The sequence below is a fragment of the Copidosoma floridanum genome, unplaced genomic scaffold (genome assembly GCF_036245765.1).
Source record: "Copidosoma floridanum isolate Cflo_tuat_1 unplaced genomic scaffold, Cflo_Japanese_pri ptg000006l, whole genome shotgun sequence".
Lineage (NCBI taxonomy): Eukaryota > Metazoa > Arthropoda > Insecta > Hymenoptera > Encyrtidae > Copidosoma > Copidosoma floridanum.
In genome coordinates this window covers 12,404,084-12,419,737 of record NW_028321883.1, presented here as the reverse complement: position 1 = coordinate 12,419,737, position 15,654 = coordinate 12,404,084, and the positions used below count along the sequence as shown (strand labels likewise).

Genomic DNA, 15,654 nt, shown 5'->3' with positions numbered 1-15,654 from the left:
TTGAGGAAATTTTTTGTATGGTTTCTTCTTTCAGGAAGTGTTTTTATCAATGAAATGTTAAATAAATATAACAGTGTTTCTCTGAAGATTTTACAACCAGAAAAACCCTACTAGTGTATATAGGTCATTCTACCGAAAACGGCATATTTCATGTTCACTCAATTACAACGTCGTTTAAGGAGATATCGATCTGAAATTTTTTTAAATTACTTAAGAGATGTTTACTGCTGAAGGTACAACTGAATTCGGACCATCAAAAAGTATTCTTTTAGATTTTGATGTAATAAAAGGGCTTAATTAGCGTTATGGGCTCGTGTCTCACTCGTAAATTTATAATTTTGACGACATCTGGAATGAAAGTACAGAGTTTTGAATTTTTCTACCGCGTGGGATATTGAAGTTGTTAACGTAAACAATACTTTCACGTGTTTTAGACAGTCAAAAAAAATTGTATCCAAGACTTAGATGTTGTTAAAGATACGGACCGAAATCTTATAAAGGGCCGAAATCTTAAAACTGCCTTAACTCTAAAAAATCTGAAAAAATCATGTATGTAGTGAACTGGGGAAAAAAGAATTAAAAATTTTTTTTCCAGACTCCAATCCACCAGGTTGATACAGAATCTAAATGATAAATTTTGGTTTTTTAAGGTTATCTCTGTCATTTCTTAACCGATTCAAAAAATTTCTGATGGAGGTTAAAAATAAATATAGCTTATGTTAACTGAAATTTTTCAAAATTTTTGCCGATAAATTTAAACATTATGATTGACTGAAGGAGGCAGCATTGAGGGGATCGTTGTTCTCTATCTAGCCTGCTAAGTGCTAATCACAAGCAGCTAAACGCATGTATATATGTGCTAAGCCATTTATTTACATGCAAGAACTTGCCTGGTTGTGACTTGTGGCTAGAGGGAGCGCAACCTCTGCATCGATTCGGAGCGAATAGTAAAAAACATCAGAAAACACAACTATGCCTTATTTTTGTTATACAAACTAGTTTTTGTCATCATTGTCTAGTAGTTCATTATTTTTTATTGTTTCTCGAAATAACAAAAATCAGTTTTTAGTATCAAGTTCTAAACACTCAGAAAACATTACTATTTTATTTACATCGAAAAAATTTTAAAGAATGATCAATATCTGATTGCAGACTGAGTGTGAAATATATGTTGGGGCAATTTATGGTTTTTAATAATGGAATAAAATAATCTTTACATGGGGAATGCGAAACTATATTTCTATGAGACTTCATTAAAGTCTTTAATAAATTTATATACCGTTAAAAATGATGTTACAAAAGTATCATATAATACGTAAGGATGTATATTTTATTATTCCTATGTTATACTTTTTTCTTCTTCATTTTGCGTTAACTGTGTCTGCTGCGCTGTGTTTGCAGATTTCATGGATGTGAGGTACAGGGTTTTTTGATTATGTTATTCAAAGGTATGAGTTAAACTAGACTTTGTTACATTTTTTTACTGAACAAATTCATCTGTATTGACGGTACTTGCGGTGGCTAGTACATGATGTTGCCGCTGTTCTTCGAGTAAAGCATTGTCCTGCTGAATGCCAACTACGTCGACCGTGACGGGTAAATTGCTGACAGTGCCGGCTAGACGTGATCCCTGATGATGGGTGGACAAAACGTTTGCGGAGGTAATCGATGGGGCTGATACAACGTTTACGACTCGATGTTGCTATTTTGAAACAAACAATGAACTGATGTCACAATAAAATCACTATTTCGTAGAGGCTTTACAGACTCGAAAAATCTTAGTATTGCACCAGATCAATATAAAGTATTGTGATGGAATAAGTGTGTGTACTCACGTCGACCGTACGAAGAACAGCTTCGCGCAAGTCTGCCGAAGCTACGGCATGACGCCCAGCTTGACGTCCAACCTGAGGAGGGACGAGTACTGGTCGTAAAATTGAGCCAACAACTTGACCAGAGATCATAGCAGGTTGGATGACCTGAACAGGTGAGACCAGAGTAGGCCGTTTAATCTGATTCCCTTGTCCAAGATGAGTAAACTGGGCAACATTCCGGAGATTAACAATCCCAGGGTTTGTAAGTACGGGTGAAACTGAGACTTCAGCGTCGATATTCAGACGTGGATTTCTTTGTACAACTGCATTAAAGCCATTGACTGGATCGGCAACGTAAGACACTGTGCGTCTGGTGCCGTCAGGCTCAATGAGGCTGTATCTACCCTGGACCACATCACCATAGCGGGTCTCTTCTTGAGCCTTGTTATCCCCTGCGAGTAAGCAATATTATCTCATCGTATTATAAAAATATAACATGTAAAAAGAATGGAAATCTGACTTATTTTCATCATATTGATTTTGGAAAGAAAGAATTAAATTTTTTATATGCTATAGGCCTTGAAAATTGAAAACATCTCAACCTGTTCATAATCTTGGATCACAATATTTTATCATTTAAAATAAAGTATAAGTTCAAAAATTAATAAAAACCTCATGGCTTACTCGTTAGTTGCTTTTGACTTTTTAATATCACTATGCTTGGATTAGAGCTTGTTGTTTACGTAATTTTTTTGTCATCACGTCATCAGCTAGATTACTACACACATATACATATATACGGGTCATTCCACTGAAAATGGCATAACATTTCGAGGCTGGAATGGACAGACACTTAAAATCATTCCAAAATCATGATTATACCACTCACAGTAGAAATATTATTACATACAACACTGTCCGAGTCAATGGTAAAACACTGCACAAAGATATAAAGCGGTTCGTTCAAAAAAAGGAGCGTTACGGGTTCGAAAAATCTTATTAAAATCATTATTAGTATCACTAAAAGTGAAAATTTAACTTGATTCTTGCATTTGTACGATGTGCTGTGTCCATCCTATTATATACTACACTATTCCAGTCGATAAACTAACACTCAGTGATGATACAATCCTTTTTGTATTGTTACGAAATAACGTTACGGGCTCGAGATTGTAATGCATCAAACGCAAATTAAACTTTGTCTCTGCGCGTATTACATATAAAACAGTTGAATTTTAACCCGCCACCTTCCGAGTCGAAAACCGAACGCTTCAAAAAGATATATTATTCCTTAGCGTTACGGGCTCTTAGTTTTTATTTTGGGGAGACAGAATCTTCAAATTCGCGAGCCTGTATAACTGGCTTATTAGGATGGAAAAATCGGAAAAAATTCCTGCAACATCCTTGACATTTGTAGAATATGAGACGCCCTAATTGAACTACACAAATTTAATTGCGTGTGATTGTGAGAGTATTTTCCGTTGAAATTTTATAATATTTCGGTTCCGCAACTTTAACGGCATGCAACTCTTGGCTACAATTTTTTTTGGCTGTCCAAAATGCGTGAAAATATTTTTTGCGTTACTAACTTTAGGATTCCGTAGCATGGAAAAATTAAAACTCCGTGTTTTGATTCCAGCATTGTCAAAACTACAAATTTTCGAATGAGACATGAGCCCGTAACGCTAATTTGGCCCCTTTTTTGCATCTCTGTTTGAGATTGAAAACCCAATGATTGTGGACTGTATGATTTGATTTACCGGTTGCGAGGGAAAAGAGTGGGAGCCAATTGCTTAGGTTTATTGAAAGATTAACACTCACACCTTTTTATATATAACAAAATAATAAAGTATATTAACAGCAAAAATTACAACACTTGATGAGAAAAAATTGAAAAACTGTGGTAAATAATAAAATTACGTTTTATGTGCGCTAGTTTAAGGATATTGAACGAAGTTGAAGAACAGTTATTTTACTAATATAATTAAACTGAAAATGATGTTGTTTGAGTCACGCGAGTAAATTACATTTATTTAAAATGATTTACTCGAGAAAATGTCTACTTGGTAGGTGTACACAGTGACCACACTGTGGTTCACTGGACGAGCGATCGGTGCGGACTGCGGACTGACTAAATAAGTCAGGCGAGCAGTCGTGAGCAGCCAAAGTAACTCGCTACGATTGGTGGTCACGCAGGACCATCGTACGCACGCTATTGGTTACAAAATACTAAAGTTAATTGCTAGCGCGCGAATATACAAATTCTATATAGTTAATGTTTGTAATACTAATTTGATGTTAAACAATCTCTAACTAAAGGAATACTCTTTTATGGCCTGAATTCTATTTTACCTTGAGCAGTAAACATCCCATGAATAATTAAAAAAATTTCCAGATTGATATCTCCTTCAACGATTATGTAATCGACTGGGACATAAAACATGCCATTTTGAGTAGAATGGCCCATACACGCTATTCTCTGTGGTGTGTAGAGTAGCATTTCACGACTGGAATTTGTGTGTAAGTATGTATTAGCCCATAGAGAGAGAGAGAGAGAGAGAGAGTGTGTGTTGCGATATACGCTACCATGAATTTTTAAGGAGTTCATTAATGATTTGCCAATTATTTTTTAATAAGTCCATAGAGTAAGACCTTCCAAATACATAGATATTCGTTCATTCACGCAACTGTTGATTTTGTCGATCGGGAGGCATTTTTCTGTAGAGAACACTTTTTTAACAGGTTTCTACAAATCGATTTTTTCCAAAAGATTTTTATCGTATTGACAGATTTTTTTTTTTTTTTATTTATCACTGTAAAAATTTCTGCTAAAATGAGATTTAAAAAATAAAATTCTGGTCCCTGACAATATTAAACAGTGCACAAGTGCCATCATAAGTGGCAACATAAATGCCATCCATCCAGGGCTACCCTAGGGTCTCTCGGGCCTGATTCGTGGGTCCCTCAGGCCGCAAAATAGCCCCACAGGCGATGGCACCTGTGTGACGAAAACTAGCATTTCAATTCCTGTTTATTCTCGTGTTAGCATATATTGCTGTGCAATATAAAATAATTACGATTCATAAGAAATTCTTCGAGCCTGAACAATAAGGAAACCATCAATATATTTAGGACTTCTGCAGTTACCGGTCTTTAGGTGGATAAAATTTTAAAATATTTTTGGATTAACAATTTTTTTTAGCTCATGGTTTTTTCGGAATTTTGCTGTAATTTTACAGATTTATGAATTTAAACTCGTATTAAGTGCGTAGTCATCAATTACGTCTTCAAAAGTTTTAGTATATTTTTTAAGAGGTTTAATAAAATATTTTAGCAAAACTTGTTCACAGATTCTAGAAATGGAAAAATATTTCAGCGGTTCAGTTTTTCCCCTCTACCGTGAAATCTATAAAATATGTAGATAATCAGAATGTATTGTTTTGATGTATTTTTTACATTTTGCTAATTTTGAATGAATTATACATCAGTAAATTTTGGTTGTACAATAGTACATTACGCCACTAAGGCGCAAAGTTCGCACAAGGGTGCAAAAGCTTGCGCTCGAGTGGCTTATATAATGTTTTTTCCAATCTCGGGCGTTTTTGAGGGTCGGGTGTGCCCTCGGTAGGAAAAATAGGATTCGTCACATAAGTGCCATCGCTCCGCGGCTACCTTAAAATAGCCCCGGATACGACGGTATATTTATCCGACGAACACTACTATTCTCCTTAAGGGTGCAAAGTGAGATTTAATTAAAGCATGTGAAACTTGAAGTATAATATATGATACTCGTACGTATAATTTTCTTTTTGTACTTTAATAAAGAAAAACTGAAAAGTTGATATTGATGCATACTAGTGGTCAAAGTCGACGGGAATGAATGCTAATCGGTCACATTATTGTGTGACACGAGTTTGATCACATGGTACAAATTACTGGCATCAATATCGAGTGCGATCACATACTTAGTACGGAAAAACGTCCGCACGAGTTTTGTACAGAATTTGTCATGATATGTGCGACGAAAATTGGTATAAATTTTGAGGTAATTAATTAAAAGAACACACTGAAGGCTTATGCACCTTGTATTATTCACATATATACGAGGTATATGCTTCATAAATAGTGAGTGTAATGAACGTTTTTCTATTATTTAAAGTTGTGAAACTCAAACTGAGGTGGTAAATGTATGATTCGCAAGAAAGGTTGTGCGGGGTCCAGGGCGGCAGCCTCTGTGGGTGGAAGACCAGGGGAAAAAGCCCCGGTGGGTATGAAGGGCGAAGCGACTACCAAACAAATGAAGTGATCGTTTTAAAAAAAAATCATTTTCATTTTTTAAAAACCATGTACAACATCAATTTAGTCAAAATTAAAATTTTTTTTTTGGAAATTTATTAGATAGTTGAAATCATATGACTTTATACAATTATATTGTTTTGAATAACATTATTTATATATATAGTTATATTTCATTTGTGTGTGTTAGCAAATATGCTTGTTTAACTGTCTGATAACATTACATTAAAAATTAACTGATTTATATTTACCACAGTTTAATAAATAAAAAGACAGACTCTACGAGTTATTTTCATTAGATTTCACATTTTTGTATGTGTAATAATGATTCACTTGTTACTACTTGTTTAAAATTGTTATAAATTAAAAAAAAAATTTTCCTGTGTGTCATAAATTCTTTGTAACACTCGTGAAAATAATATTTTCAGAACACTTTTCATCAAATCAAAGTGAGAAATTCGATTTTTGCACAAAAAAATGATGTGGAAAACACCTATTAGCTACTCAGTGTTCGAAAAAAAGATATTAATACTTATTTATTATTATTTTACTGCTTCTACATCATAAAAAAAATTTCTGTGCTTAAAAAATTGGGATTACTTTGAGCCCGGTAGGGAGAAAATTAATTGAAATAAGCTGTCTATACAGATGCAACATTTTCAAGGCAAAAACTTTCCGAAGATTGATAAGGGGTAAGAAAAATTATTTTCTTGACTTTTAGAAGTATTACCCAATTAGTCTTATTACATCACATTATACCTAGTTATGTGATCCTGAAATTAACCATTGCAGAGTTAATACAACTTTTTAAAATATTGATGACAAAAGAAGAGTCTTCATTTTAATAAAGTAAAAATTATAGCTGTATTTAGTCCCCAAGCGTTTAGTAGATTCAGAAAAAGTAGAGAGTAAATGCAAGTCATAGTAGATAGATAACTAACGTCGGACATACCAGTTAATCCATCAGCGACGCTGTAACTGAAGCTGTATCGTGGCTGAGAGTCAAGATTTTCAGTCCTAGCGATAGTTGCCGTTGGAGATGCTACAGCAACGGTGGCTACGGCAGTTGGTGATGTTACGATAGTCGATGCGGTGACAGCAATAACACCGGCAACGATTAAATGCTGAAATTCATTTTTTAAGCACATAAACACGTACATTAATATTATTTTATATTGTTATGTATATTTATTTTATTATGTTAGAGTAGAAAATTTTGTGTTGATAATTCATTAATTTTCTTACCAGAAATTATTCAAAAACTATTTAATTGTCTTTTTTTCAATGAAATACATTCAACGAGTAAATGAATGAAAAAAATAAGAAGAAGTTACTCATAAAGATAAACTATTGGTTTTCAAGGGCCTTAAATTCATATGATGTAACAATAAAAAAATACATAAATAATTTAAAAAAGTATAGTTCAATGATTTGTCATTTGGGTTTATAAACACTCTATAAATAAGTACTTATCTTAAATTAAAGATATTTTCCTAGTAGTCATTTTAATAATACCAGTAACAATAAAAATGATATTAAAAAGAATTTGTGATACTTGGAAAAATATGATTTAAGGCTTTTTTTAGTATAAATCTTTTATAACCGTGAAAATGATATTGTTATTGATTAATATTTAATAATGTACAAAAAATAATGATATCTTATATAAAAAAAAACAGTTTTGCGTCATAAATTGTATTTTTTACTTTCAAAAACATTGCGATGTACTGAATGTTATGCCGTCGTAGTTGAGAGGACTGTGTGGGCAAACCGACGAACCATGATTTTATAGTAACCAGCCACGCCTTCAAATATCATTTTGCACTACGGTGGCAATGAAACCTTTAGATGTTTAATAAGAAGCTGAAGTAATAATCAGTGTACTTAAAATAGGCGTAACCTATACTGCCATAATGTATTTGTTTTCTTTCACAGTTATCTAGTACTCGCTGCAGCGCTTAGATGTTATACTATCACCACGAGCAAAAAAAAAGAGACAAGCTATTGAATTCAAGACATCATTGTACATGTGTAAATCGTTTCACCACAGCCTACATTCGTTATTTTTAAAATGTTATGGCATAATAAAGTTGTATCTGAAAAACTTTCGTCTCCTTCGAGATCTTGACATTTGTCAACAATAGTAAACAGCAGTGCAACTTAGTTTACGTGTATTTGTGCTTTTATTTTCGAAAAATGTAATTCTCAGGAGTGTTACTCACCGTTTAGGCAATTAAAAATGAACAATATTTTTGAGATGAAACGGAAATACGTTTACTTGCAGCCAAATTGTACAGAAGAGATACTGTCAAACACCGAATTGTATAATAGGTATCCATAAAATTAGACCAGGTACATTCTTACTTTAGTAAAATAAAGAGTCACCTGTATTATTTTTAAAGATACCCTTTGTTATTTAACGTTGTCGCTATTGCAATTTCGATGCTGGATTTACCTTCATAGTTAGCTTAGTTATTGCAAAAGGTAATAATTATATGGTCTGAATCTAGGAGCTAACATACTTGATTTTGGTGCTAAAAAATCTAAAACTTCTTATTATGTTTCGTGGTGTAAAAATGCAGCCATATTATTAAGGCGGTATAATCAATTGTTTTTATCTAAAATACTCTTAGACGTCAATTATTGTTTTGTTTTAAGACTTTTCAGAGCTTTGTAACACTTTTATTTGGTACCGTTTTTCAACATTTCTAATAATACTACTTTTCATAGTTACTATTAACGCCTTCCGAAATTTTTTCCAATTTATGAAAAAATTTTTCATACGGCCATTTTAGAGTGTTACCTAGTTAAGTAGTTTGGTATTGTTTGGCTGAACCTGTGAGAATAGCAGAATAATTTAAAAAATATGTACAAATAATCCAAAAATATCGTTTTTTAATAATCAAGAAATCGTAAAAACAACCATTATAATTATAAAACTAAAACTATCAGCCAAATTGTAGTGGAGATATCGCCTTAGTTTAAAAATATTTAAAGTAGAAATTGGAGTTTGATGGAACCTCTAAAATTTGGCTGCTAGATTCATTAATTTAATAAGTTACAAAACTCAATTTTTTTCTGAACCGCTACAAGGATGAGAAAACAGAATTTCAAGCTCTGAATCATTGAAATCAGTCCAAGGGTTTCTGAGGTATGGCTAATAGTAAGTTAGACGATGGATTTTTCAATATTTCAATAGAAAAGGAAATAAGCAAGAAGTGCAATGACGTGATTTTAGTGAGCGAAGAAGATTTGACTAGTGAATTAAATAATGATCTTTAAATTAGTAGGACACCACTATTACAACCACAACAACAAAGAGTGAAGAAAAGGAAGAGAATCGATTCAGTGGAGTCACATGATGATATTAATCTCAATACCACTAGTGCTGTGTTAATGCAATCTCAAACTGTACAGAACATACTCAAGTTAAGTATGCGACTAAAGAGAGTATTGAAGATCTTAATAAAAAAAAAGAAAAAAAAAAAAAAAAAGATTTGAGATTACTTACAGTAACATCAGAAACAGTATTCAATACGACTCGCATAAAAATTATCAAAATCTTATGATGAATATATCTGCTATAGCAATCCGATGCTTTTAAATTGTTTAAGTCGTCTCTTCCAATGACCACTTTATTGTAATTCCAAGAATTTGATGCCAAAGTTAAGTCAAGCACTGAGATAAAAAATGAATCAGTAAATACTAATATAACCAATAACTTAGTTACTTTGAGTTCAAAGAGGCGGTTGTTCTCAATTAATTGATGAATATTTCGAAGACTGTCGTCATCATAGGCACCGAAAATTATCTAAAGAAGAAATAAGAATCACGATGGTTTTTTGGAGCAGGTGATCGATATATTGGGTGCAAAAAAAGAGCAGCAGCAACAATTGAAGACAATACACTAATTGACGATAATATTGAAGATGTTAAATAATTGATAATGTTCAAATTATAATTTTTTAATTTTTTACGTTTATGTCTAAGAACTTAATATAAAATGTTCAAGATAATGCATATTAAGTACTTATTAAAATATTGTTTGAATACTTAAAGTACCAATGTCGAAATAAATTTGACAATTAAATTTGAAAGTACTGTTTAATTTCATTAACATAACTAATAAAATCACCTGGTACAAATGATAAGGTGACTAAAAAAATGTTAAGAAAGAAAATCATGATAAGCTAGTATTTCATCAATACTGAGTCAGCAATTAATAATAAATATTACTCGAGTACCGCATGCAAATACTAAAACGGTACTTAACTTTTGGATGTAGGCCCAATATTATCATTTCTGCGTCGATCCAATATTTAATCAGTAATGGCAGACAGTAGGTACTAGCATTAACGGTTACCGATACCCTACCAATGTTGGGCCGTCTGAGCATTCTTCCATGGGTAGTTGATGGGCACAGTTTACAGACAGATATAAATATATGCACACTAACTCAAAATTGCTTTAAAGAAAACGCTAACTCGACGGAGTTTTTTTTTTCTTAAATTTTATAGTGGTAACAACATCTATTTTATCATTACATTAATCACGTCATTTTTTATCACAAATAGTAACTAGATAGATGTAAAAATAAGTAAAATAAGAACGTATCAAAATATAGGTTTATAAAATCGTAAGTAACAACAAGTGGGGGTGGAGAAAAATTAAGCTATAGTAAGTTTGTTAAGGACCAAATTAGTTATCAGGTAAGTGTCCTTTTTTTTAAAGTCAAAATTCTGAACTGATGTTCCATTATAATTTAGTACTCGTGTTATTCTAGTGGTAAAAATGAGTGCCAAGTCGCCCATTAATTCTATGGATGAGTATATACCTCTACAGGCATCAAAAGGCAGGAAAAGGCATCCAAACGTATCCATTTTACACGTGGTGTATACTTCTACCTTCTTTGATGAAACTGAATCAAAATTTACTTTACTTATGTTTACTATAATAATTTTCATTAAAATCTGTGAGTTTGAATCTCAACGATAGTTTTTTTAAAATTTGAATTAAAAAGTAATTTTTAACGATCGTCACTACTTTTAACTCACAAAATGATGATATTTATAACTTTTTCTTAGTCTGTGTAGGCTAATAAAATTTTAATCGATTTTTTTTCACTGTATTTGTAAATAAGACGAATTTTATAAAAATCTGAACGGTGATTTTCGAGTAGCGAGAGCATCACCTTCAAATACTTAAATTTTTATTTTTCAGATAGTACAAGGAAACGTAAAGGCTTTCAATAAGTTAGTTAACAGTCCTAAGATATCTTTTTTTTTTTTTTTTGGCAATTAATCAAATTTACGTGGAAAGCTTATATTTAATTAAATTGTGAAACGTTCAAACGTTTTGATGTTCGTAATAACATTTATATAATTAAAAAAAAAAAAAAAAAAACTTACGTTACATAAAAATCTGTAGGGGCAAAAAAATTCTTCACCATCGATATACAATCTTTACCTCGACCTGAAGTTGAACGAGAAATTCTCGAACACTACTTTAGCTGTACCTATAGTGCTGCTCATGGGCAGCAGGATCTACTGGCTGTTATAATAGCTCTCATATGTTACATTATAGTATGTGAGGATCAAATTACTTTAGCTCCAAGGCAAGGAGACGTTTTGAATGAATGCCACGCTCAGGTGGATGCCCTTGTATGCATTTGAAGTGGATATTATTACCGCGGGTCAATTTGTTCTTGCATACAAGGTAACTCTGCTTAGTAAAAATTTTATTCTTATGGTATCACTTATCGTTCGATAAGCTCTTAATATGGAAAACGTCAACAATTTTTAAACATCGCGTTTTTATCTGTTTTTTAAGAGTAAAAAATTAATAAAATACTGTGTAGTTAATGATGATGTTTCTTTTTAGGAAAAAATAATAAAATTGAATGAGTCTTCTTGAAGTTTTAAGTCTGTGTGCATTCAATTTTCACGTTATTTGTTCATTATAGTTTGATCAAGGTATACAGAATTGGCAACATAATGTTTGATACAAAAAGAGCGCATTCGTATAAAACAGACTTTTGAAAAAATTTTCAAGTTTGTTATCACTTCAAGAAATTATCACTCATCCCCAAAAAAATCATCCTCAAGTAATGATTCAGAATTTTGATTGAGATACGGATCAAGGGACATCTTTCTACCATTTAATGATATTCGAATAGTTGAATTCTAAACTGGAGATTGAACACGCTGTTTTTTAAGATGTCATTCCTGGAGTAACTGAACGAGTCTACGTCTGAATTTTTATCAAGCGTCATTATTGTTGTTGTTGATGCGAATTTGGACAAAATCATAGGCACTGGCCATTTTGTTTTTTTTTGTGCGTTTGAGTGAATGCGTTTTTTTTCTACTCCCTAGTAGCACATCATAAGTTTTGAGACGCAGACCCGTGCACTTCTTACGCAATTTTTACGTGATTGCGTAGATAGTGTAAATACATGAAAAACGTTAGATCTTTTAACGCTACATGACCTATCCACGCTGTGCCAGTGTAAAAAGTGTAATTTTAACTATATAAGATTTTAGTTGACGATCATTCTTATAGCTTAATATCATATCCAAGTCAGTTTTATATTTTTTTACCAAGTGTTAAATAATAATATAATATTACATATCATAAATCAATTTGTCAGTCATTTTAAAATGCTTTTTGTTGTATCTTATGTTAGGATGACACTGAAGACATAAATATAATACCAAGCTCAAATAAGTCAATTTTAATAAGATCTATAAGTTTTATATTAAAAAATTTGGTTTAATAATGATTCCTTTGATTAAATTGTAAAATGAGTTTTTAGCCGTTTTGAAACGATTTTTATCCTTTACAGTGATAAGACTGCAGTATAGAGAAAAATTCACTGCACAAAAAAGTTTCATTTGAATGAGCTTTACAACCTTTGTACTTAATATTTTGTTGTAAAATTCGAATATTTACAATTCGCGTGCAAAAAACCGATTTTTTTTGCTGTTTTCACATCTATTTTGTACTACAGAGAGTTAGCATTCCATTACTGAGTAAAATGTGTAATACAAAAAAGTTGTATTTTATCGTGATCTAAAACTTTGTCGTTGAACACAAACGTGTACAATACATGTATTAGAATTTAGAGCCAAAAAACCTGTTTTTTATTCTTAGAATGCTATTGAAAAAACGCTGACAAAATTTTTCTTTCCGATGAAAACTGTCTGAATGCAATACATTAGACTTGATATTAAACTTGATGTAATTGAAAAAATTGGAGCTTTTACATACATATTGGGGGTGTGCAAAAATAATGAAACTTTTTTTTTGATACACTGAAAAGTTATCTAAACTTTTAATTTTCTCACGCCCTCTTATGGTGTGGTGGTGCTCTACTTCAGCTATAAGAATACGTTGTAAGAATTTTTGTATGATTTTTAACAACGTATAAAAGAACGAGGTTAACAATGTCGTTAAAAGTAAGAAAAATTTCGCCATTGTCTTCTTTATGAATATCAACTAAGAAAAAAGGCAATAGATGCCTTTGAATCATTAAATAAAGTTTTCGGTGATAATTTGGTAGCATATTCAACAGTTACCAGATGACTGCAACAACTCAAAAGTGGCGATTTGAGTTTAGATGACCATAAAAACGTGAAGGTCGTCCAGAAAAGTGTTTAGGCAATGACTTGCAAGCTTTTCTCGACGAGAATCCATATCAGACTCAACAAGATTTGGCAGAAGCGCTTGGAGTTGACCAAACTACAATTGCCAGATATTTGAAAGCGATGGGGGGAATTGCAAAGGCAGGAAAATAGTTTCCACATCAGTTAAGTAATATAAACAAAAACGAACGAATCGATATTGCCATTATCTCCTTGTTAAACGTTTTTGTGGAAAATCATAACAGGAGGTGAAAAGTGGATTTATTTCGATAATCCGAAGCGAAAAAAATCATGCTGATCCGGCTCGAACAACCCTCCATGTCGTATTAGCTTTCTTTTTGATTGTCCTTCTTACATCGGGCAGCTCTTCCACCTTCCAAATCTTTGGAATTGTGTAATACACAACCAAAAGCATGAGAGACGATTTTTTCTTCCAATGTTTGTTTAGCTGGCAAATGTGCATTGTACAAGTGAAGGAAAGTATCGGAAAATTGTATTTTCAGATTTCAAAATTACAATCGAATGATAACAAATAGTGTATAATATATAAATGTGCCCTTACCTTTAATTAACATATATAGTAAAACTATGTTTTTTTACAAAAAAGCTTTTAAAGAATCGTTTTTATTGTTACATTAATGATCCCCCAGCGGTATTTTTAGGTACATACTTCCATCGTTCTCTTAAATACTTAAAAAACTCTAATGATATATGAGTGGATATCTTTGTAGGAAATCCGAATTTTAATTAATTTAATTTAAAAGTTAAAAAAAAATTGATCCATAATTAGTCAAAAGTTTATTTTCAATATACGTATTTAAATGTTGTGAACGTATTTATTTAGGGACATTTTTATAATGTTTTAATGATACTTCCAAAAACAGCTATTTTATTATTGTAATTCATCGTGATTCCTGCCAGTATTTGTAAAGCTCAAGCAAAAAGGCATTGTATTTGTCCAGTATCCAAAAAAAGCATATAAACTCTTCGTCTCGACTCGAAAAACGGGCGTAGTTTTTGTCCGAACTCAAGAAAAGGGCATACTCTTCGTCTTTGGCGTCGATTTCATATTCCACTCGAATACAACGTCGTTTAAGGAGATATCGATCTGGAAACTTTTTTAATTATTCAAGGGATGTTTACTGCTGAAGGTACAACTGAATTCGGACCATCAATAAGTATTCCTTTAGTTTTAGATGCAAAAAAAGGGTTAAATTAGCTCGTATCTCAATAGTAAATTTGTAATTTTGACGACACCTGGAAACAAAATACGGAGTTTTTAATTTTTTACTGTATGGGATCTTAAAGATATTGACTTAAACAATACTTTCACGCATTTTAGACATCAGAAAAAAAAAAGTTGTATCCAAGACTTGGATCCAAAAATTAAAAACCCGTAACGCTAAGAAAATGTAGCTGATGCCTTGCGCATGATATAAAAGCAAAGATGAAGTTCAATTTTTATTTGGCGCTTGACAATATAGATTTTTAACGATTTTATAAGAGCCCGTAACGCTAGTTCCTCTTTCAAAGCGCTCAGAACGCTGCAAAGAATCCAGTATATCTGTGGCGTCTCACATCTCTCGCGCTTCAGGCTCTACTCGCCAGGTGGCCAAGCCCCTAATAGCCCGTTCCCGTCAAGCGGCGAAATTCCCGCACGATTACTATATAAGCGCGATCAGAGTCAATCTGAGCCCACACCTCTCCTGTGTCTAAGGCAGAGAGCACGTCATCAGCCTTACTGATGAGTCCTGGCGTGCTCTCGGGACGAAACACCTTTTTCTCTCTCAAGTAGGCGATAACTAATCGCTACATATCTTCGCGAAGCGTTCCGTCATCGACTTGGAAGGTGATGGGTCAATATATATATAGTTGTTTTGTACACGATATAAGTGCAAGGGCAA

General features: G+C 32.6%; 1 protein-coding gene across 1 annotated transcript; it reads right to left on the bottom strand.

The window, feature by feature from the left end:
• Positions 1-1,345: 1,345 nt before the first annotated feature.
• Positions 1,346-7,928, bottom strand: LOC106640511 (uncharacterized). Its single transcript, XM_089598716.1, has 4 exons — positions 7,890-7,928; positions 7,063-7,234; positions 1,836-2,266; positions 1,346-1,702 (listed from the first exon to the last, which is right to left on the bottom strand). Exons 1-4 carry the CDS (start codon positions 7,926-7,928, stop codon positions 1,481-1,483), a joined length of 864 nt encoding a protein of 287 aa, XP_089454842.1. The 3' UTR covers positions 1,346-1,480.
• Positions 7,929-15,654: the final 7,726 nt, after the last annotated feature.

Coding starts and splice junctions, on each gene's coding strand:
- LOC106640511 (XM_089598716.1), bottom strand. CDS start 7,928: ATGATATTTGAAGGCGTGGCTGGTTACTATAAAATCATG. Junction 7,235..7,889: donor CTGGTTACTATAAAATCATG/GTTCGTCGGTTT, acceptor AATGAATTTCAG/CATTTAATCGTTGCCGGTGT. Junction 2,267..7,062: donor CGTCGCTGATGGATTAACTG/GTATGTCCGACG, acceptor GCTTACTCGCAG/GGGATAACAAGGCTCAAGAA.